Source organism: Loxodonta africana, chromosome 9 (genome assembly GCF_030014295.1).
Source record: "Loxodonta africana isolate mLoxAfr1 chromosome 9, mLoxAfr1.hap2, whole genome shotgun sequence".
In the NCBI taxonomy this organism is placed as follows: Eukaryota; Metazoa; Chordata; class Mammalia; order Proboscidea; family Elephantidae; genus Loxodonta; species Loxodonta africana.
The window spans coordinates 95,950,348-95,973,610 of NC_087350.1; the positions used below are offsets into that span (position 1 = coordinate 95,950,348).

General features: G+C 40.0%; 1 protein-coding gene across 1 annotated transcript; it reads left to right on the forward strand.

Annotated features, from left to right (window-relative positions):
- The first annotated feature begins 770 nt into the window (after positions 1 to 770).
- Positions 771 to 13,913, forward strand: KLHL9 (kelch like family member 9). The gene is made up of 2 exons (XM_010587900.3): positions 771 to 3,094; positions 13,113 to 13,913. The coding sequence occupies exon 1, from the start codon at positions 1,234 to 1,236 to the stop codon at positions 3,085 to 3,087; it is 1,854 nt and encodes a 617-aa protein (XP_010586202.1). The 5' UTR covers positions 771 to 1,233; the 3' UTR covers positions 3,088 to 3,094; positions 13,113 to 13,913.
- Positions 13,914 to 23,263: the final 9,350 nt, after the last annotated feature.

Sequence of the window (23,263 nt, forward strand, 5' to 3'; positions counted from 1 at the left end):
TTCTGTAAAACAATGGACACAAGAATGTATACATCCAAGAACAAATAATGGGCGAAGGAAATAATAGTATGCATAGTTTTTTTTACATAGTTTTTGGAAAATCGTGTAACCTTTTAGTAAATTGTGAATGGAGAACAAAAAAAAAGCATGAAGAAATTATTTATGATGGAATTGCACTGAGCAAAAAATTCAGGACAAATTCAGGATATAATATGATCACGATTTCAGAGAGATGTGTGTTTTAAATAAAATTTGAAAATATGAGCCAAAATGATAATTGAAGTGTCTGTTAAATTGTGTGCGAAAAGAATTGCAGGTAAACTCTTTTATAGACAAAAAATTTTAAGTATCTTCTTCTCATCCCCTCCGGTGCCAGGTTACCACTCAATTTATACACTGGCAGGTTCAAGGAAATTCAAAAGGCAAAGGCAGGAAGTGTAAATCTCATAGGAAAAATATGCATTTTGGAGAGCTCAGACACCGCAAAAATGGTTATACTAAATGCAGCAAAATATACGTGCACTCCTTGCGGCCCATTCAGGGCTACTTCCACTGTGACCCTAGGAAGGTCTGCTCGCCCCCACCCTCGCAACCTCATTTCCCCGTCCCCCGCCCCTCCCTCCAGCATCCCGTGCACTTCCTCTCCCCTCCACTGCACGCCCGCCCACCGATGAGGTCAGGCGAGTGCGCAGCCGCAGTAGCTGCCGCGGCCGCTCCTAACCCAGGGCATCTTGGGACTCGGCTTTTCCGGAAGGAGTGGCTCGGCGTCTCGGGTTAGGCCCGTGTTCCCGGCCCAGGCCCAGGCCCAGGCCCGTGTTCCAGGCTCCTGCTCGAAGACAGGCCCGTGACCGCGGCGACGCGCTGGTGACAGCGGAGGGCGCAGCGGGCCGCTTGCCGAAGTGCCCGGCTTCGCGGCGGAGCTGCAGTACGTGGCGGCGCCTGAAGGAGCGGCAGCGCAGGCCGGCCGAGGTGAACCGGGTCATTTAACTGCCTTCAGGTGATGACTCATCTGCATAATAATCAGATTTGAGGTCCGCAGCCGTTTGTGGTCCTACGGAGCAGTTTTCAGTGGATGACTGTCAGGTGTGCCCTGAGGGGTGCCACAGTGACTGCTCGCCCTTGTTAAGGAAAGCGAGCTGTACTGCTCTTTGGACGCCCTCGTTTCCTCGAAAACATTGTTTATTAACCTCTTTCTCCAGCATTCTTCTGTCTGTGCAAGAGGAAGGTTTTCACATGAAAGTGTCTCTTGGTAACGGCGAAATGGGCGTCTCTGCCCATTTGCAGCCTTGCAAGGCAGGAACCACGCGCTTTTTTACCAGCAATACTCACAGCTCGGTGGTATTGCAAGGTTTTGATCAGCTTAGAGTAGAAGGATTGCTTTGCGATGTGACCCTGGTACCAGGTGATGGAGATGAAATCTTCCCTGTTCACAGAGCTATGATGGCGTCTGCTAGTGATTATTTCAAAGCCATGTTTACGGGTGGAATGAAAGAACAAGATTTAATGTGCATTAAGCTTCATGGAGTGAACAAGGTTGGTCTGAAGAAAATCATTGATTTTATTTATACTGCGAAACTGTCTCTTAATATGGACAATCTTCAAGACACACTTGAAGCTGCCAGCTTTTTGCAGATTTTACCTGTTTTGGACTTCTGTAAAGTATTTCTTATATCAGGGGTCTCTTTAGATAACTGTGTTGAGGTTGGACGGATTGCTAACACCTACAATCTTATAGAAGTGGACAAATATGTTAATAATTTCATCCTGAAGAATTTTCCTGCATTGTTGAGTACTGGGGAGTTCCTGAAACTCCCTTTTGAGCGGCTTGCCTTTGTGCTTTCCAGTAATAGTCTTAAGCACTGTACTGAACTTGAACTCTTCAAGGCTGCCTGTCGCTGGCTAAGGTTGGAAGACCCTCGGATGGATTATGCTGCAAAATTAATGAAGAACATTCGATTTCCACTGATGACACCGCAGGACCTCATCAATTACGTGCAAACTGTAGATTTCATGAGAACGGACAATACCTGTGTGAATTTGCTTTTGGAAGCTAGCAATTACCAGATGATGCCATATATGCAGCCAGTGATGCAGTCAGACAGAACTGCCATTCGATCTGACTCGACTCACTTGGTTACATTAGGAGGAGTTTTGAGGCAACAGTTGGTTGTCAGTAAAGAATTAAGAATGTATGATGAAAGGGCACAAGAATGGAAATCTTTAGCCCCGATGGATGCTCCTCGTTACCAGCATGGCATTGCTGTCATTGGAAACTTTCTTTATGTGGTTGGTGGTCAAAGTAATTATGATACGAAAGGAAAAACCGCTGTTGATACTGTTTTTAGATTTGATCCTCGGTATAATAAATGGAAGCAAGTTGCATCATTAAATGAAAAGCGCACATTCTTCCACTTGAGCGCCCTCAAAGGATATTTGTATGCGGTTGGTGGGCGAAGTGCAGCTGGTGAACTGGCCACAGTAGAATGTTACAACCCAAGAATGAATGAGTGGAGCTATGTTGCAAAGATGAGTGAACCCCACTATGGCCATGCTGGAACAGTGTATGGAGGTTTAATGTATATTTCAGGCGGAATTACTCATGACACTTTCCAAAATGAGCTCATGTGCTTTGACCCAGATACAGACAAGTGGACACAGAAAGCTCCAATGACTACAGTCAGAGGTCTGCATTGCATGTGTACAGTTGGAGACAAACTCTATGTCATTGGTGGCAATCACTTCAGGGGAACAAGTGATTATGATGACGTTCTAAGCTGTGAATACTATTCACCAACCCTTGACCAGTGGACACCAATTGCTGCTATGTTAAGAGGTCAGAGTGATGTTGGAGTTGCTGTCTTTGAAAATAAAATTTATGTTGTTGGTGGGTACTCTTGGAATAACCGTTGTATGGTAGAAATTGTCCAGAAATATGACCCAGAAAAAGATGAGTGGCACAAAGTTTTTGACCTTCCAGAGTCACTTGGTGGCATTCGAGCTTGTACCCTCACAGTTTTTCCACCTGAAGAAAACCCTGGATCACCTTCTAGAGAATCTCCTCTTTCAGCACCTTCAGATCACTCCTAAGACTAAGGTATAATACATTTGCAGTGCATCATGGATGATCTCTTTTCCTTCAGTTGTATTTCTTTTTACAGTGATTGGTACAGTTATTAGATAAAAGGTAATCGATGTCATTTGTGTTTTTTGCCTTAGTATGTTTACCAAACGACTAATAAATGCATTCTGAAAATGTGTTCCACATAGCCAGCTGTTTTAACAAATGAAAAAAAAAATGTGTAGAAAATGTTTAAATTAGATGTCTTCTTGTGGTGGTGTGTAAGTCAAATTGGAGGTGATTGTAGTAAATACACTCATGTTACAGAGTTGCAAGTTTTCATCTTTAACTGCAGGACATCGAAGGGAGGCAGCCTGTTGTAACCTAAAACAAGTATTGTTAGCTGACCTCCTCTTTTCGTAGAGCTTTTAACCTATCTGTGAACTGAACTTACCAGATTGTATGGATTCACACTATGAGACATTTCTTGAAAACATGAGAAATAATAAATTCAAAATATTAACTTGAAAAATCAGTAAAGCCCTAAGTCAGAGTTTGATATCTCTTTTTAGAGAGTTAATACACATAATTTTAAAATCCATTTGCACTTCAACTATGTGTGAAATTGTTTTTACATTAAAAAAAATTTCCCCACAGATGAGCTATTTCTATTCAAATGGGAATTCTGTACCAGAGGATACTGAATTTAGATAGATAAGGGCTGTAACGTTAAATTGACAACCAAGTTTGTCATTTGACTAAATTGTTGTGTCACATGAAATTTACATTACTTTTCTGCTTTGCTGTTGAAGTAACTTGTACATTGTTTTATGTAGAGTTGCTTTTCTTCAGGTTATTTAGCAAAGTTCAAATTTCAAAGAATTGTTTTTACTCAATGTAGGTTTCACTATTTTTGTTCAGTAAAACCTAGGAAAAAAGTGAAGAAATAATGCTGAACAAAGTTAAAGAATTTTAAGTTCATTCTCCCAATTTAGCAAGCCTAAATAACATGAATATTTTGTGATTTGGGATGATTGCCCTGGTGCTGCTCCAGCCCACATGCATCTTGAGAGCTGCGTGTGATTTGCCTCAAGACCGTGTCTGAGCTAGCAGGAGATAAACTCTTCTCCAACAAATCAGAAAAATGTCCTTTCAGCCATGTCTAAAGGACAGGACCAATTGCAGATTCCCTAAGAAGCCAGCCACAGAAAGCCTAGGATACCGCTGTCTTGCAAGCAATACTGAAGCAGATCTTAAGCCTCTTTAATACCAAGGGGCTTCCCTACTGGCCGAGAACCACATGGGGACATCTTAATGGGATCTTATCAACAGATGGAATAATAGGAGTCCTTTGTAGTAAGTGATTATGAAAAAGTACTTTCCTGGAATAGTATATAGCGTGAGATAGACATATCATACTATATACTGTATACTTACGTATTATATACTTATGTATATGCGTATATATATATATATATATATGGAGCTCTGGTGGCACAGTGGGTAAGAGCTCGGCTGTTAACCAAAAGATCTACAGCTCGAATCCACCAGCTGCTCCTTGAAAACCCTATGGGGCAGTTCTACTCTGTCCTATAGGGTCACTATGAGTCGGAATCGATTCGATGGTAGTGGGTTTGGTTTATATGTACATACATACATACATGCATGTATATCCGTATATGCAGGAGATTGTCAGAGTGTAAATCAGTAACACCTTTCTCTTTATTGACCATCCCATGATAAAACTCAGGAACCAAGGAAAAAGGAATTGGCTTCCAGGGATCTGATCTTCACTGCCCATACAAGTGTTGATTCATTTGAATGCTTTTTATGATTTCTGCGTAGGCAGAAATTTTCATACCGGTTTTTTTTTTTAAATGACTCAGTTTTTTATTACTAAAAGTAGCACATTTAGAAAATAGAAAAGCAGAAATTGCTCTTAACTTTGTGTATTGAGTAAACAAATGCATTCCAATCATTTCTTTAACTGTTAATGAAGTTGCATATTTGTGTATCTTCAGTGGCTGTGTTTCCTCTTTGACCTAATAGTCATGTTGTTTGCTCATGTGATTCCTATTGGAGTTGCTTTGTTTTTCATATCAAGTTATAGGATCTCTTTATATAATAAAATTTAACTGGCATTTGCTTGCATGGACTCTTTTTCCCTTAGTCTGCTAAAATTTTACAAGTGCAGGGCTAGTCAGTTAATTTTTATGAGATCAAATTTGTCCATCTTTTTGCATTTTGACTTCTTTGTGATAAGTTTGCTGTGGCATGTTACCTTTATTCCTTACACAGTACTGATGTTTTCCTCTTTCACTGCTAATTTTGACATGCCGAGGTGGTATTTTGCTCCTTGTGTTCTAGTCTGTACAAATAGCTTTTCTCTTTCCCTAGTTGAAAAAAGGTTTTATTTAACCAGCTGACTTCGTTACCCTGTATACCCCACCGCCAGCCTCACATACCACATCCCACCTCGAGGTGACAGCGCCCATGGCAACCAAACAAATAGCTGATTGATGTTATGCTGATACCACTTATTAAACCTGGAATTCCTTCCTCATAGGTGTCTTTGAAATGATTGGTGGGAAACGTATTTATTTTCAAAAGCTGGTAATTTTTTAAAGAAAGTTTAGACTGTGGTAAAATACTTAAGAGGGGTTAAAAACTACAAGTAGTAAGACATTCTGTTAACATTTCCTGTTTTAGTTTTTCTTCTATGCATTGAAAAATTCACATTTGTTAGCTTTTCTGATTATGAAAATACTTTATTGCAGGAAGTACAGGAAAACCAAAGTAAACAAAATAATTTATCAGTTTCCACATGTCAAGGGTAATTTCTAATATTGGGTATATTATGCATATATGCATTTACAGACATTTGCCACATATTTTTTAAATGCGCCAAAGACTAAGCTAAAAGCTGGGTAAAGAAATAGCAAATCCAACTTTGAAAGATACTGACTGGTATGATGACTTTTTCTCCAGCCTTTTTTTTTTTTTTTTAAATCTGTATAGGGTCACTGTAAGTCAGAATCACCTTGACTGCAACGGGATTGTATATAATAGAAAATATGTGAGATGTTTTCCCCCTTCTTACACATGCTCATTAAAAATACTCTGTACCCAGACAAATCCAGGCTTAATTTTTTCCTCGCTTGCTGACAGTAGTATTTCCGTAGTTTACCTGCAGAACAAACACATTCAGTCATGTTCAGATTTTTACTGGTTTGTAATTAAAAATATTTTGTTCTGATTATAAAGACAAAATATGCTCCTACAGAACATTTGAAAACCACAGAAGCAGCACAAAGAGAATTAAAACCATTGGGTCACTCATCAGCCCGCTCTGAGTTCTGATCACCAGCTCGAGCAGTATTCCCACCTGCTGAAAGCTCTTGACGTACGTAATGTCTCCAAGCTTCAGTTGCCTCATTTGTCAGCAGGGTTGGAGGCAGTTGTGAATAACTACATTGGAATTGTTGTAAGGAAATATTGTTACGAAATGATTAGCCTACGATCCTGCACAGAGCAGCATTCAGGAAATGGTAGATGTTACAGGTGGCCTATTGTATCTTAATTTGTGACTTCAGTTTCATCTTAATGATTTTCACAGGTTATTAAATATTCTTCGAAAGGGTTGTATTACGTATACAGTATTTCATTCCATAAACGTCTCATCATTTTTCTTGTCCATTTTCGTATAGGTAGATATTTAAGTTCCCAAAATTTTACCTTATAAATAAGATTTAATGTTCTTGCTTAAAGCTTTGTCCATGTCTTTGACTATTAAAAAATTACCTTCTGATAAATCCTGAGAAAGAGAATCTGAGTCAGGGTGTAAACTTTCTTAGACTCCTGAAAAAACATTTCCAAGGGTGTGCTAATATGCCTTTATTTCCAGCAGAACTGTGTTCAGTGACCACATCACTAACAGTTTTACATCTGGTTAACTTGACATATTTGGCAACACTGAATTTTTTGTTTATTGTTTCCTCTGTGAATCATGTTTCTATCTTTTGCTCTAATTGTCCTATTTGCTGCAAATACTTTCTCTCAGTCTTTGGTATTTTGGGGGGCAGGGCTATTTAATGCGATCAAGTGTGCACATTTTTCTGCATTTTGACCTTTTAGTGGCAATTTTGTCTTGTTCCGTACTACTGATGTGTTCCTTGTCCTTGATCGTGTCCCCTTGTCAGTGCTAATTCCGGACATGCTGAGGTGGCATTTACCTGCTTGTGTCCTGTTCAAAGAGCTTTTCTGTGCAGTTGAAATGAAGATGTTTTTGTTATAAATTTATCAAAGTCCCTTTTATGTTAGAAATATTAATCTTTATTTCTACACTATTTACAGCAAGCATTTTCCCATTTTTTTTCCTTTGAGTATATGTCAACATACAAGTTTTTTTTTTTTAATGTAGTTAAACGTAGCTTTTCCTTCGTCACTTTTTAAAATATTTTCCTGCTTAATTTTTTGCCCATCTCTAGACAGTATAATCTTTTCGTCCCACTGAATTGTTAACACTTCTTAAAAATCATATAATGAAGCCTTATTTATAATATGGACAATTTAGCTTCTTTTTCTTCTAGTGGTTTTTCAGTTCACTTTAGAAGAAACTATTTGAGTTATTGGAGATGTATAAAACACTTTCATAACCATCAAGGGAGGTTCTTCCTCATTTTATGTATGAACGTCATTTTGAAAGCCCTGTAGGGTCTTGTTCATTTACGCTTCTAGTTGAATTTCATATTCTTTTTGTCCTATTTTTTCAACTAGTATTTTGATTCAAATGGCCTTACAACTATTAATAGACATCTTAAAACACTTATTCATTCATTCTGTACAGAAAAATATGTTTTTTAATTTAGGTTGTCCTTGGTATATAGATTGCTTTTTTTTAATTAGATTTTTGTTTTCACATAATATTCTAAACTCTTATTCCAGTAGTAAGAAATAACATGGTTTTAGCATATTGGTTTTCTGTCTACATTACACTCACTGGTTTTAATAGTTTTTAGGTGGTATCTTAATTACCTAGTGCTGCTATAACAGAAGTACCACAAGTGGATGGCTTTAACAAACAGAAATTTATTATCTCACAGACTAGGAGGCTATACATCCAAATTCAGGGCGCCAGGGGAAAGCTTTCTCCCTCTGTCAGTTCTGGGGGGAGGTCCTGGTCTAGCCGCTTCTCATAGGAGCTTTTCAGCAGCACAGGGACCCCAGATCTAAAGAAAGCGTTCCACTCCAGGTGCTACTTTCTTGGTGACATGAAGTCCCTATCCTCTCCTCTCCCTTCTCTTTTATATCTCAAAAGAGATTGACTCAAAATACAACCTAATCCTGTAGATTTGTCCTTCCTCATTAACATAACTGCCTCTAGTTCTGCCTCATTAACATCACAGAGGTTAGGATTTACAACACATAGGGTAATCACATCAGATAATAAAATGTAGGACAACCATACAATACTGGGAATCGTGGCCTAGCCAAGTTGGCACACATCTTGGGGCGACACAATTCAATCCATAACAGGTGGGTTTTGTGTTTTCACCTTAAATAATATGTTAAAAAACAAAACAAACCCATTGCGTTAAGTCAATTCTGACTCATAGCAAACCTATGTTGGGTGCTGTTGAGTCAATTCCTACTCAGTAGTGACCCTATAGGACAGAGTAGATCTGCCCCCGTAGGGTTTCCGAGGAGTGGCTGGTGGACTTGAACTGCCAACCTTTTGATTAGCAGCCAAGCTCTTAACCACTGCGCCACCAGGGCCCCAAAGAATATTACATGCATATCATAGAACTGTGTTTTATTTGTTTCATAGCTTAAAGCACTGGCTAGTACTTCCAGCAAAATTATAATAGAGACAGAAGGCATTATGTCTTTTAAATAGGTAGTGACATTTGTAGTTTTAAAATTCCTTTATTAAAGAGATATTCTTCATCTTGTTCATGAAGTATCTTTCTAGTCCTCATTAATTGAGAGTCTTAAAAATATTAGGTACACATCTTCATCACAAATACTTATCAAAATTTATTGAGATGACAATTTAGTTTTTCTCCAGATACTGAAGAGTTTGTTTTTTAATTGTTTCTAATTGTTGGGTTAGAAAGCATGCTTATATATTGCTGAGGGCATTAATGTGTATAGTATAGTATAGTAAAACAATCTTCCAAATTTTATACCTTTTAGACAGTAAATATTTCTGGAATATTAATAAATAACAAAAAATAAGTATGCCAAAAAATGATCACCTCAGCATGATATTCTCAATTATTATTTGCTTCCTAATCTGACCCCAGCAGACCTTCCATAAATTTACTTTTAAAAATGGACTTTTGGGGGGGAGTTCTTCCCACCCTGATTATGATACCTTTATCTGTGCCTTTAGTATCCCATTTTTGAGTATCTATTTAAATACCTGAGAGATGTTTCTTCATGCACCGCAGAACTGTTGAAGTTGTGTTAATCAAATGCACTAATACACATAGGTAGTTCCTCTATTTTCTTGCTTATGACAGCCTCTGAAACCTAAAATCTGCCGCCACCAAGTTAGACTCATAGTGACCCTATAGGACAGTGTAGAGCTGCCCCATAGGGTTTCCAAGGGGCGCCTAGTGGATTTGAATTGCTGACCTTTTCCTGTTTTGTTTTAAGAAGGTGTGTTTTCTGGAATCTTATCCAAACAAGATTTTTAATTTCAACCAGTAGATGGCAAAGTAACAGCCCTAGTAATTGTTACTCAGAGACTGTCATACTAGGAAACCCTGGTGGTGTACTGGTTAAGAGCTTGGCTGCTAACCAAAAGGTTGGCAGTTTGAATCCACCAGGTACTCCTTGGAAACCCTATGGGGCAGTTGTACTACGTACCATGCTATGTACCATAGTATGAGTTGAAATCAACTTCACAGCAACAGGTTTGGTTTCTTTGGTTTTAAGCAAAACAATAACAAAAACCAGCAGAAATTTTTATAGAATATGTGAAAGTTCAAGGTCTTCAGATCATACCTAATTATATAAATACACATGAGGACCACTATGGTGACCCTTGCTGTAAGTCAAATACTCAAAGATAGGGATGTATATTTTGATCCCACATAAAAAATAAAGATTTAAATTGTTTTTACCTTTATTGATAATAAATTCATATAATTTGAATATTATAAAAACTCTGAAACATTTCATTCAGATTGTAGGATTTATATCCACTTTTTTTACACCCCTTTTTTGGAGTGGCTTCCCCATACCTGCAAGGGGAGCAGACTGTGGATTCCATTGACGCTGTCCACTTTGTTCACTTCTTGGGCTGTGATATCTACACATTCCATTCACCCTTACCACTTACCTGGTGGCTAGTCTAGCCATGTGCAACAGGCTCATGGCCATCATTTGAGAATACCTCTATTTATAGACTGAGCTCAGAGATACCTTTCAACTCAGCCTTCAAACCCAATGTCTAGAAATCAGGTTTTTTTGATACCCCGCTGGGCACTTTCATTTGGTCAAACCTCCCGGTTGACACCCTGCAGATGTGAGTCTCTATTCATGTGGGAAAGATAGAGAAGACCTATCAAGAGTCAAGTAGCAATCCTGATTACAGTTGGAAGGATGACCTGAGTCTGCTAATGGTCTTGGGGAAATGGGGGATTCTGAAGTAATTTGTGTCAAAGCTATAGTAACGGGGACGGGAATTGGGTATTGGGGGTGGGGTACTACCTACAAAGTAGAGAGGCCTTTAGATGCTCAAACTTTTCCAGAAAGGAAGCAGGCTGAGAAGCCTGTGCACTAGGACATGGGCCACTTCTTATGGAGAGGAAAGATGACTCAGAAAGCAGAACCAAGAGGTCACAGAGCAGAAAATCAACCTTGGAGAATAACCCCCCAAGAGTAAAACTGAGCCCTAATTGAAAAACTAACACTTCCCAAATGGATATAAGAAATGCAATACACCAGTGATTGCTGTGTGCCTCCTTTCCCCCATTTTGAACAGTAGTGTCTGTTACTCCTATGTTGGTCTCAAACATTGTATATTGGGAGTAAAAGGACAAATAATCTGTCAATGTTGACAAATAAACATCGTATACGGGGAGTAAAAGGGATAAATTACAGGTGTTTACATTGAGAAAAAGGGTATTCAAGGAGCAGTGCCTGCGGAACTGCACCTGAGGAGTTTAATCCATGCCTTGATCTGATTTAGATGGCAAAACCCTAGGTTTTGTTAAGTAAATCTTGTTAGGCCCAAACAGGAGTCACTCATGCTAAGCCCTATGTCAGCAATCTGAAACTTAACTAAATTTCTATTTCTTGTCCAAGAGTGGATTATCTAATACAGAAGGTTACCAGATTATCTGCAGTGAACAATTTCACATTTTTTCACATCAAAGATTCTGCTTCTAGGTGTGGTTGGCATCTGTCTTTCTCCCAACCCCACAGCACCTTTCTACGGAATCAAAGCCTGTTTTCAAATTTACAGTCCCTGACAGGGACAGATTACCCAGTTAGCAAGGTAAGCACAGGCTTAGTTGTGCTTGCTTACTAATCTGTAGTGAACAATTTCACATCTTTGATGTGGTGAAAAACATGAAATTATTCACTACAGAATAATAAATAAGCACAAGTAAGCCGGTGGTTACCTTGCTTATTGGGTAATTTGCCCCTATTCTTGTTAATGCTCTACTCTACCAGAAATGGAAACCTCAGCTAACTGATTAGGACTTGCCTGCTCAGTTTAACCTAGTTCAAAATTTCCCTTTAATCCCAAATAAGGAAAGAAAATGCCTTCCAGCCAATCCAAAATTGCCTAGTATAGCTTCCTTCTTCCTGTATATCTGTGTCTATAAAACCCTCCCACTTCGCACCTCTCTTCAAAGCTCTTGTCTGACTTCCAGACCAGATACTTCCCAGTTCATGAATTACAAATAAATTTTATGAGTTTGTACACAAATTTAATCTTGATGAAATTTTATTTTTTAACATTTTGCATCTTTGCCAAGTACCATAATGAGATGAGACTTTGGGAGTTCGGAAATGTATTTTACATGTGAAAGGGATGTAATATCTTTGACAAAGAGTGTATGGTTGTTGTGTGCCCTCAAGTCGTTTTTGACTCATAGAGACCCCATGTGACAGAGTTGAACTGCCCCATAGGGTTTTCTAGGCTGTAATCTTTACAGAAACAGATTGCCAGCTCTTTCTCCCAAGGAGCCACTAGGTGGGTTCAAACCACCAACCTTTCAGTTAGCACCTAGGCAGTTAACCATTATGCTACCAGGGCTCCTTAGAGTAGATGGTAGCAGATTATATTTTCCAAAAATGGTAGCAACAGTATTTCCATTCCACATATTTTTCTAGAATGTTGGATATCCTCCATCGAGAGATACCACATAATTCTTGTCCCCTTGGTCCATCTTGGTCACTAAGCCACCAAATGAGAAGTGCAATCACCCTCATGACATCATGCTGTGAAGAAGCCCAGACAACATGAGAGGCCTTGGAGGTGATCCAGTCCACAGCACCAGCTAAGGTCCCAGCAGACAAACAGCAACAGCTGTCATACCTCTGAAGAAGAAAAATCCAGATTATTCCAGCCCTCAAACATGGAATCACCCCAAGCCTTCCAGTGTTCCCAGCTAAAATCTTGGACACTGTGGAATGGAGACATGCCATCCCCATTGTGCCCCACAAAAAAAACCAAACCCACTGCCATTGAGTCGATTCTGACTCATAGCTACCCTATAGGACAGAGTAGAAGTGCCCCACAGAGTTTCCAAGGAGCACCTGGCGGATTCGAACTGCTGACCTTTTGGTTAGCAGCCATAGCACTTAACCACTATGCCACCAGGGTTTCCACCTAACCCACAGATTTTGTAACAATAAGAAAATGTTCATTTTAAGCTACTAAATTTTGTAACAGCAATATTTACTTAAAGTTCTCCATGTTCAGCATTCTTAATACAAGGAAAAGAAACAAATATAATAATTAATTCTGCCCAATCTCCCTTTCTCACTCCTTCCTCCTACTCTCCTCCCACCTTTTACTCTCTCCTCCCAGGTCCTCTTCTCACTGGAATCCTGGCACCTCGCAAGGCTAAAGGTAAGGAAGGAAGCCTTGTAGCACAAAGCTGAGAAGAGGTGGATTTTAGCATAATGAGGAACAGAGGGTGTGCTGGCTTCGGGATCAATCTTTGCAGCATGGAAGGTCTGCCTGTGAGGAAGAAAGTACTGTCACCATCCAAACAGCCATACCCACGATCTACAGCAGAACAAAATACTGAAAATTACCAGCCATCGACATTAGAAATCACATCTGAACAGAAAGGACTTGTGGGAGGGAGGAAAGGAGAGCACAGAGATGGAATGGCCCAGGGGCTGAGGAGCAGCAGGAGGCCAAGGGGCAGGTTCTGAGGGGTAGTCGGAACTCCTGGCTCTCTGGCTCCTTCCTGGGCATGGATTCGTTTGCAGCTCCTGGTGGGGGAGGAGGCGGCTCAGGTCTTCTAGGGGTCACCAAAACCCCAAGCACACTGTTCCCCACCTCTCCGTGCCTGCCTTTGTCCATGTTCTCCACCTGGAGGAATTTTTCTGCTGCAGATATCTGTGTGAATCCTGAGCCTGGCCAAGGTGTTTACAGGCAAGAAGTTCTGAACAGGCAGCTTGGAGAAGGAGGACAAACGGGGACCAACCATGCCCAGTTTGGGGCTTTCTCCTGGGGGTGGGGGTAAAGCTGGAACTGATGCCAAAGCCTGACCACAGATGAATTGGGGAAGGACAAAAAAATGAGAACCAGAAGAAAGAGAATACGAAGGATCATTTGAAATGGTTATAGCCTGTTTTGAAATAAAAATTATTGACCAAATTGGAAAAGTTGGCCGGGTTGTTAATAAGCAAAAAGGGCCTCAACACCTGAACAGGTCTGAGTAAAGCAGTCACCCAGGTTCTCAGAAGGCTGAGGGGGATATTTTGAATCTCTCTTGTAAAATGGATTCGCCTCTGTTTCTGTAAGTAGCAAAAGAGCTGAAGATTTTTAAAAGGTGACAGAGACCAGAGGAGAAATGGATGGGCCTAGAATGGTGTCAGGGATAAAGTTGTTTATCAGACAAAAAAGAAACAGATAAGACAATTTTTAATCCACAGATAAGAATGTCTCTCCTTCTGAAAAATGATAGTGAAAATCAAAACAAATATTGAAGACCCTAAAATAGAAGCACAGGTTCCCATGACAATGTGCTATTATATTGTTTCATCTTGTTTAGGTAGAAACTTCTAGTAGAGGGAAAAAAAATCGTGTAAATTTTACCCAAAAAATACATATCCACTCAGATTCTAAAATCAAGCCTTAGAAATCTACTTGTGGCTTTCATTGTAAACACCCTTTTTTTGTTATCGGCTGTCAGTGACAATGAATTTAACATTTAGTAAATAGTTCTATGGAGCCCTGGTGGTGCAGTGGTTACAGCCTTGGCTGCTGACCAGAAGGTAGGCAATTTGAATATCAGCCACCCCATGGGAGAAGGATGTGGCAAACTACTTTCCATAAGGATTACAGCCTTTGGAATCCCTATGGGACAGTTTTACTCTGTCCTTTAGGGTCACTCTGAGTCAGAATTGACTCCACGGCAGTGGGTTTTTTTAAGTAGTCTTATTAATGTATTTAATATCCATTAAATGTTATATTGTTAGGTACTGAGGAATCAATTTTGACTCATAGCAACCCCATGTGATAGAACAGAACTGTCCCATAGGGTTTTCTAGGCTGTAATCTTTACAGGAGCAGATTACCAGGTCTTTCTCTCACATAGCTGCTGGGTGGGTTCCAACTGCTAACCTTTTATTTAGTAGCAGAGCACTTAATCATTAAATAGACTCTCTTAAATGGATAGGTTTAAATGTCTGGACGTTCTATATATCCTGATCTTATGTGACTTTAAAATATATGAAAGATGTTTTGTTTTGTCTCTCTCTCCCTCTCTGCCCTTTGCGTCCTATAAGGGCTCCTTAGATTGAGACTAGAGAGTGGATTCAAAATGGAAGATCGATACAAGACGAAGGATGAAGAACGGATACAAGATGGAGGATGTACAGTAAAACCTACAAAAGCTGGAACCTGTGTAAGGTGGAAACCTGTAGAAAAAGAAAACTCATTTTCCACTAAAACAAGTGAAAGAAAACTGGTAAGACTACATCCTGTCAAGGCAGAAAACTTGCGAGAAACCTAAAAATAAGGCAGTGCCATCGAGTTCTAGCTCTCACAGGATTCGCTGTATACAAGATGGAGGATGTAGGGTGGATACAAGATGGTGGATAGAAGATGGATAGAAGAGGGAGTGTTGGCTACAAGACAGAAGATGGATCTTGGATACAAGATGGAGGGTGGATACAAGATGGATGGTGGATACGGGGTGGACACAAAATGGAGGGTGGTTACAAGGTGGAGGATTGAAACAAGATGGAGGTTGAAAACAAGATAGAGGGTGGAAGGTGTATAAAAGAAAGATGGATACAAGATGGAGGATGGATACAGGATGAAGGGTACGTGCAAGATAGAGGGTGGGGGATGGCTTTAAGATAAACCAAACCCAGTGCGGTCGAGTCGGTTCCGGATTTAAGATGGTGGGTGAATAAAAGATGGAGAGTAGATACAAGATGAATGGTGGATATAAGATAGAGAGTGGATACAGAATGGAGAGTGTGAAGAGAGGTCCAGCACAGGAGTACAGGGCCAGAAGTATCACGGGGGGTGGCCATATATTTTGCCTGTCCCAGGAAGAGGCGAAATAGGCCATAAGAACACAGGCACACACATAGATGTGGTGTGCAAAGGTTATGCACATGGGTGTTAAAAGAAAACCTTAGAACTTCTATTTACATTTTTTTTTGTTTCAAAAATTGAAGTTAATAAGATTTTATAATATTTAAACATGAATTGGAGCCAGTGTCCTCTGTCACCAGGTGTGCTAGTCACATGTCCAGGGTCCAGGAAGGTGTACATTGTTTTTCACTCATCATGCAGAGGGTGGCAGTGGAACTCACTCTTCCTTGCGCTTTCAGCACATTACACACTGTCCTGCAGTTGTGCGCCCCAATAATCGAACATTCAGATGATCTTATCTAGTGTTACTTCGATCAATCCTTATACAACCAACAAGTGACTTGAAAAGCTTCCTGCCAAGGAACAGCCCCTGGAGTTCATTCTAGTTACCCAGTGAGCAAGAATATAAGCTAGGTGATGCCATGTGGGTTAGCTGTTGAAACAACGATTATCAAATGTAAAAAAAAAAAAAAAAAATCAGCAGAACAAAAACAAAATAACATAAAAATAATCATGAAGACTATTTGACATTTGAATGTATGGATTTTCTTCCAACGTCATTTTCTCATTGCAAAGTACTTAACAGCCAACATGAGTTCAGAGTTTTTGGTGCACAACTTTTCCAAATTTTGCTGACCTTTTCTGTAATGATAAGTGGTTGTCAGTAAGATGCTGCAAAATTTGCTGACCTTTTCTGTAATGATAAGTGGTTGTCAGGAAGTTGCCGCAAAATTAAATAAGAATAAGAACAAGCTTAATGCCTGTGGTTCCAGCCGGTCCCCAGCTCTTTCATCCTCTCCAGCCTTCTGAGCCTGTCAGCACCCTCCTTCTGCTTCCAAGCTCGCCGCCAAGCAGCAGCCGCCCCTGAGCCCCGCGGGAAATGACTTGGGGAGGAGCAGGAAGAAGAGACTCCCTGAGGCTTCGGGGCGGGGCGACTTAGCCAGGCTGCACCGCGACCCCAGCAGAACCTGTATACTAGGTCAAGGGGCTGAAGGGGAGGCCGAGCCCAAATTCCTTCGAGGATGGCGGGGCGCCAGGCCGGAAAATCAAAGGGGCAGGGGCAGCTTCGCGCGGCCCAGCCTCCTGGAGCACCACGGCAGGTCGAGTTTTTCCTCGCTGTAAGTTCACAAAGCCTAGACATAAACTGGGAAAGATGGTTGGTCTTAACAACCACGTAAACGTTATTGGCAAGTTTTTTCATGATACATTTTTTTTTTTCCAGAAGTGACCTAACAGTAGCTGAGTGAAGACAGCCTGAGGAAGTTTTTAATTTGTTAGAGAGGCTTGGAGAAGGGTCCTATGGAAGTGTATTTAAAGCAATATCTAAGGAATCTGGTCAGGTGTGGCAATTAAACAAATACCTGTTGAATCAGATCTGCAGGAAATAAAGACATTTCCTTAATGCAGCAATGTAACAACCCACATGCTGTCAGCACTAGGGCAGTTACTTAGGAACACAGATCTCTGGCTGTAATGGAGGACTGTGGAGCTGGCTCTGCTGGGGGAGCAGTACGATTACGAAATATGACATCAACAGACAGTGAAATTGCAACTCTGCTTAAATCTACCTTGAAATGTCTGGAATATTTGCACTTTATGAGAAAAATACACGGAGATATATAAAAGCTGGTGTGAATTTGTTATTTTATTCTTCAGACTTGCTGGAGCTGAAAAGGCTCTGAAAGAGTTAAAGAGGCACGTGGGGCGGGACACTTCTGTTTGAATCTTCTTAGGCTTCACTGGAATGCGTAAAAACATTTCTGCTAGCGTACATGTTTTGACTTGTCTGCTTGCTCAGAAGTTTTAGTTCAGACATTAAATAGACTCTCTTAAATGGATAGGTTTAAATGTCTGGACGTTCTATATATCCTGATCTTATGTGACTTTAAAATATATGAAAGATGTTTTGTTTTGTCTCTCTCTCCCTCTCTGCCCTTTGCGTCCTATAAAAACTGTGCGCTTGCTTTTGTTCAGGGAACTACCTTCTAGTTTTTGCCAGGAGATGTGCTTCCACCCATGGATCTTTTTGAAGCCAAATAAATTCCAGGAAGTTAATCTTGTCAGAATATGTTTTTTAAACACTAGGAATATCCTCAATACAGAAGGAAATGCAAAACTGGTGATTCTGAAGTGGCTGATCAGTTAATGGTTAGCACGCCTAGCTGCAAACTGAAAAATTGGAGGTTCGAGTCCACCCAGAGATATCTTGGAAGAAAGACCCGGTGATCTACTTCCAAAAAATCACCCGTTGAAAAACCCCGTGGAGCACAGTTCTGCTCTGCAATGCAGGGGGTCACTGTGCATCAGAATCAACTGGACAGCAACTTTTTTTTTTCTTTTTCTGGTGAAATACAATGGCAAAAGGCAATACTGTGATTAAAAAAAAAAAACAACAAAAAACGTTGCCTAAAAAGACCAGACTTAATGGTTTGACTGAGACTGGAGGAACCCAGAACTAAAAACGTTCCTGAAGCCCACTCTGCAGACAAATATTAGATTGGATTATAAAACAAAACATAATACTGGTGAAGAGTATTATTCAAGGAGATACATGAAACCAAATGGATGGCTCCTGTCCAAAGACGGGTGAGAAGGCAGAAAGGGACAGGAGCTGGTTGGATGGACATGGAAAACCCAGGGGGGAAAGGGGGAGTGTGCTGTCACATTATAGGGATTGCAACCAGTGTTACATAACAATAAAAAACAAAAAAACAAATATGTGTATAAATTTTTATACAAGAAATTAACTTGAGCTATAAACTTTCACCTAAAGCGCAATTAAAAAAAAAAAAAGTTGCCATCTAGTTGATTTTCGCTCATAGCGACCCTACAGGACAGAGTAGAACTGCCCTATAGGGTTTCCAAGGCTTTACTGGATATGACACTGACACACACCTCTCCTGATTTTAAACTAGGCAGAATCCCCTTGTTCTGTTAGAACTACTGTCTCTTGGTCTATGTACAGGTTCCATATGAGCACCATTAAGTGTTCTGGATTTCCCATTCTTCTCAATGTTATCCATAATGTGTTATGATCCATACTGTTGAATTCCTTTGCATAGTCCATATATCACAGATAAACACCTTTCTGATATTCTCTGCTTTTAGTCAAGATCCATCTAACATCAGCAATTATATCCCTGGTTTCAAGTCCTCTTCTAAATTGGGCTTCAATTTCTGACGGTTCCCTGTCAATGTACTGCTGCAACTGTTTTTTAATTATCTTTAGCAAAATTTTATTTGTGTGTGATATTAATGATATTGTTATATAATTTCCACATTCTGTTGGATCACTTTTCTTTGGAATGAGCACAAATTTGGACCTCTTCCAGTCAGTTGGCCAGGTAGCTGTCTTCCAGTTTTCTTGGCATAGACAGGTGTGCACTTCCAGTGCTGCATCCGTTTGTTGAAACATCTTGATTGGTATTCTGTCAATTCCTGGAGCCTTGTTTTTCACAAATGCCTTCAGTGTATGCTGGATTTCTTCCCTCAGTACAATCAGTTCTTGATATTTTGCTCATAAAATCCTTCAATATTGCAATTAAGAGCTTGAATTTTTTCTTCAGTTCTTTCATGGGAAATGGCAAGTGTGTTCTTCCCTTTTGGTTTTCTAACTCTGGGTCTTCGCTCATTTCATTATAATGCTTTACTCTTCTCAAGCTGCCCTTTGAAATATTCTGTTCCGCCCTTTTACGTGATCCAGGATTGGAGGAAGACTCATTAACAACCTGTATTACGCAGATGACACAACCTTGCTTACTGAAAGTGAAGAGGACTTGAAGCACTTACTGATGAAGATCAAAGACTACAGCCTTCAGTATGGATTACACCTCAACATAAAGAAAAAAAAAAATCCTCACAACTTGACCAATAAGCAACATCATGATAAACAGAGAAAATATGTCAGCAAGAACTTCTACATAATAGCTGGCTAGGTTTTAAAATTAGTGCTCTGAATTAGTAAAATCAGACAGCAACTTGAGATTTTTTCCTTTGATAGCTATCAAAACCAAGAATTGATTATCTTTCTATGACTAAATATGGGCAATAATTTTAAATGTGTATCTAAATCCTTGGAAACCCTGGTGGCGTAGTGGTTAAGTGCTATGGCTTCTAACCAAAAGGTCAGCAGTTCAAATCTACCAGGTGCTCCTTGGAAACTCTATGGGGCAGTTCAACTCTGTCCTATAGGGATCCTCTGAATTGGAATCGACTTGATGGCAATGGGTTTGGTTTTTTGTTTTATCAAAATATATTGTACTAAGAAACAGATATTCAGATCAATGCATAACGAAGCGTAAAGTCCAAAATGTTTAACCATTTAGTGGGTCTGTCTTTCCCTATCAGGCCCTGTCTTATGGGTGTTACATACCTATGTCTGGATTGGAAGTACACTTGGGGTTTCCTGAGATACCAGGCAAAATGGTCTACTGGCTTAAAAATACTTCTCCCTGATCGGATTAAATTTAAAGAAATAATATTCTTTTTCTGGCCTACCCAAGGATAACAGAAAAATAAATAATAATTAATTTAGGCCCTGGAATCAGGCAGGCTCTTTCTATTCATTACCAAGTTCGCAAGAAAATTCAAGAATTAAGGAAAAACATTTTGGCTCTGGAGATACTGAACTTCACTGACTTTTACAGCCACATGCAATCTACCAAGTAGCTAGTTTCACTCCCCCTTCTAACTGGTAATTGAGTAAAGGAATAGTTGATGCAAATATTTGGACTAGGCCATGGAATAACTGATAAAAGTGTCCCCAAACCTTTTTCAAAATATAAAGAATAAAAATTATTTTAAAAAATTTAAAAAATTGTCTACCGGGGGAAAGCAAGGTCTTCACTTCTTCCAACAAACACATCTCTTTCCAAAGAAATGAGGTAAGTAAAGACCAGTTAAACTACAAGAAACTGGTGTCCAAAATGCATTGGCACAAAAAAGTACATTAGTGGTTATCAGGGGCTGAAGGACAGGAAGTGGGGATTTAAAAAGAAAAAGGAAACTGGAGTCTATAATACATCAGTGTTCAAACACAGGCATGGATCTCCCTGAGGTTATATGAATGCTATCCAGAATTATGCAAACACACAGAGTTTTAAGGATTATATTTTTCATATTCTCAATCTTTATAAATGTGTTTATAAAGCCGATCTGTCTGGAAGAGAGGTGGAAGTTGGGCCCTTCTCCTTTCTCACTTCCATTCTCATGTTGAGATCGTACATCATTTTACAAAATAAAGTTCCTTTTAACCATGCCAAGCTTTATGGTGGTGCTCTGCCCCAGGCTGTAAAACTTTTGTTCTAACAGAGTGGCAATTCCATAGGCTTAGCTCTGGGAAAAGAAGCCCTTAATGGCAAAGCAAAGAAGACTTCAGGAAGTTGCTTACTATATTTTATTAGTTATCTCCTCTTTCTCTTGTATTATCAATTAAAAAACAAACAATCAGACTTTGATAATTAAAGACATCAACTATTTATTGAGAGAGAGAAGTTTGCAAATGGACTGTCAGTTCTAGTGAAACTGCTGTGGCTATCATGAAGCAGTCTTTTGCTTAAATGCCGTTTACAATTTTGTGATAAAAGAATGTACAGCTGGTTTCTTGAAGGTTATACTGTAGTGCAGAAAAAAAGTCACATGGAATACACACACCTTTAGGATTTCCTAGAGCCAAGGTCTTGGGAAAAAAGCTTTTAGGCTAAGCATCTACCATCTGTTACTTCAAAGTGAGCAAGGTCCTTGGGAAAACAAGAAGGAGCGTTCTTGGCAGATTAAAGAGGTGGGTTTGCAGCGGTATATTTAATATTAAGATGCCAAGAATTGGAGCACTGTCCAGGCTTCTGGGGAGTTGTTTAATTTTAGCAGTGGAAACCCTGGTGGTGTAGTGGTTAAGTGCTATGGCTGCTAACCAAAAGGTCAGCAGTTTGAATCTACCAGCCGCTCCTTGGGAACCCTATCGGGCAGCTTCACTCTGTCCTGTAGGGTTGCTTTGAGTCAGAATTGACTCAACGGCAATGAATTTGGAATTTTTGTGCTTAATTTTCATCCTCTTCAACCTAAATACAACAATCCCTCAGCCCTATAACGACCTTTAAGTACTATCTTGTTTCCCTCGCTCTGTTCATACCCAAACTTCTTGAATCCTCTCTCCAATAACTGTCTCTGCTTCTTCAAATGCAGCTCATAGCTCAACTCACTATGATTCAGTTTCAGCCTCTCTATTCTGAAATTGCTAAAGCCAAGATCTACAGTGAACTATACCTTACTGAGGTCAGAGATCACCATCAGTCTGCCTTGGCGGATATCTCAGAAGCATCTGACACTTTTTACCACATCCTCCGTTTTAAAGTCCTGTCCTTATTTGGCTTCTATGTCACCAGCATCTCCTGTTTCGCCCCCTCTCTTTGCTGAGTACTCCCTCTCATCTCAGACAACAGTGGTGTTCCTCAAAATTCTGTCCTGGGCTCCATTTGAGAAGAAACAGCTGCAAACATTCATAAATAAACATTCGGTAAACACCCATGGAAGCAGAAGTCAAGAAGTCATATGATGTATCACACTGGGCAAATCTGCTGCAAATGTCCTCTTTTTTTTTTAATTGTGCTTTAGGTGAAAGTTTACAGCTCAAGTTAGTTTCCAATACAAAAATTTATACACACATTGTTATGTGACCCTAGTTGCTATCCCTATAATGTGACAGTACACTCCTTTTCACCCCAGATTTCCCCTGTCCATTCAACCAATTCCTGTCCCTTTCTGCCTTCTCATCTCATCTCTGGACAGAAGCTGCCCATTTAGTCTCATGTATCTACTTGAACTAAGAAGCACAATCTTCATGAGTATTATTTTATGTCTTATAGTTCAAACTAATCTTTGTCTGGAGGATTGGCTTCGGGAATGGTTTTAGTTTTGGGTTAACAGAGAGTCTGGGGGCCATGTCTTCTGGGGTTTCTCCAGTCTCAGTCAGACCATTAGGTCTGGTCTTTTCACTAGAATTTGAGTTCTGCACCCCACTTTTCTCCTTCTCCATCAGGGACTCTCTGTTGTGTTCCCTGTCAGGGTGATCATTGGTGGTACCCGGGCACCATCTAGTTCTTCTGATCTCAGGCTGATGGAGTCTCTGGTTTATCTGGCCCTTTTCTCTCTTTGGGTAATATTTTCCTTGTGTCTTTGGTGTGCAAACATCCTCTTTAAAGTGTTAAAAAGCAAAGATGCCACTTTAGGACTAAGGTGCTCCTGATCAAAGCCATGGTATTTTCAATCACCTCATGGCCATGTGAAAGCTGAACAATGAATAAGGGACACCAAAGAAGAACTGATGCCTTGAATTATGGTGTTGGCAAAGAATATTGAATATGCCATGTACTGCCAGAAGAATGAACAAATCTGTCTTGGAA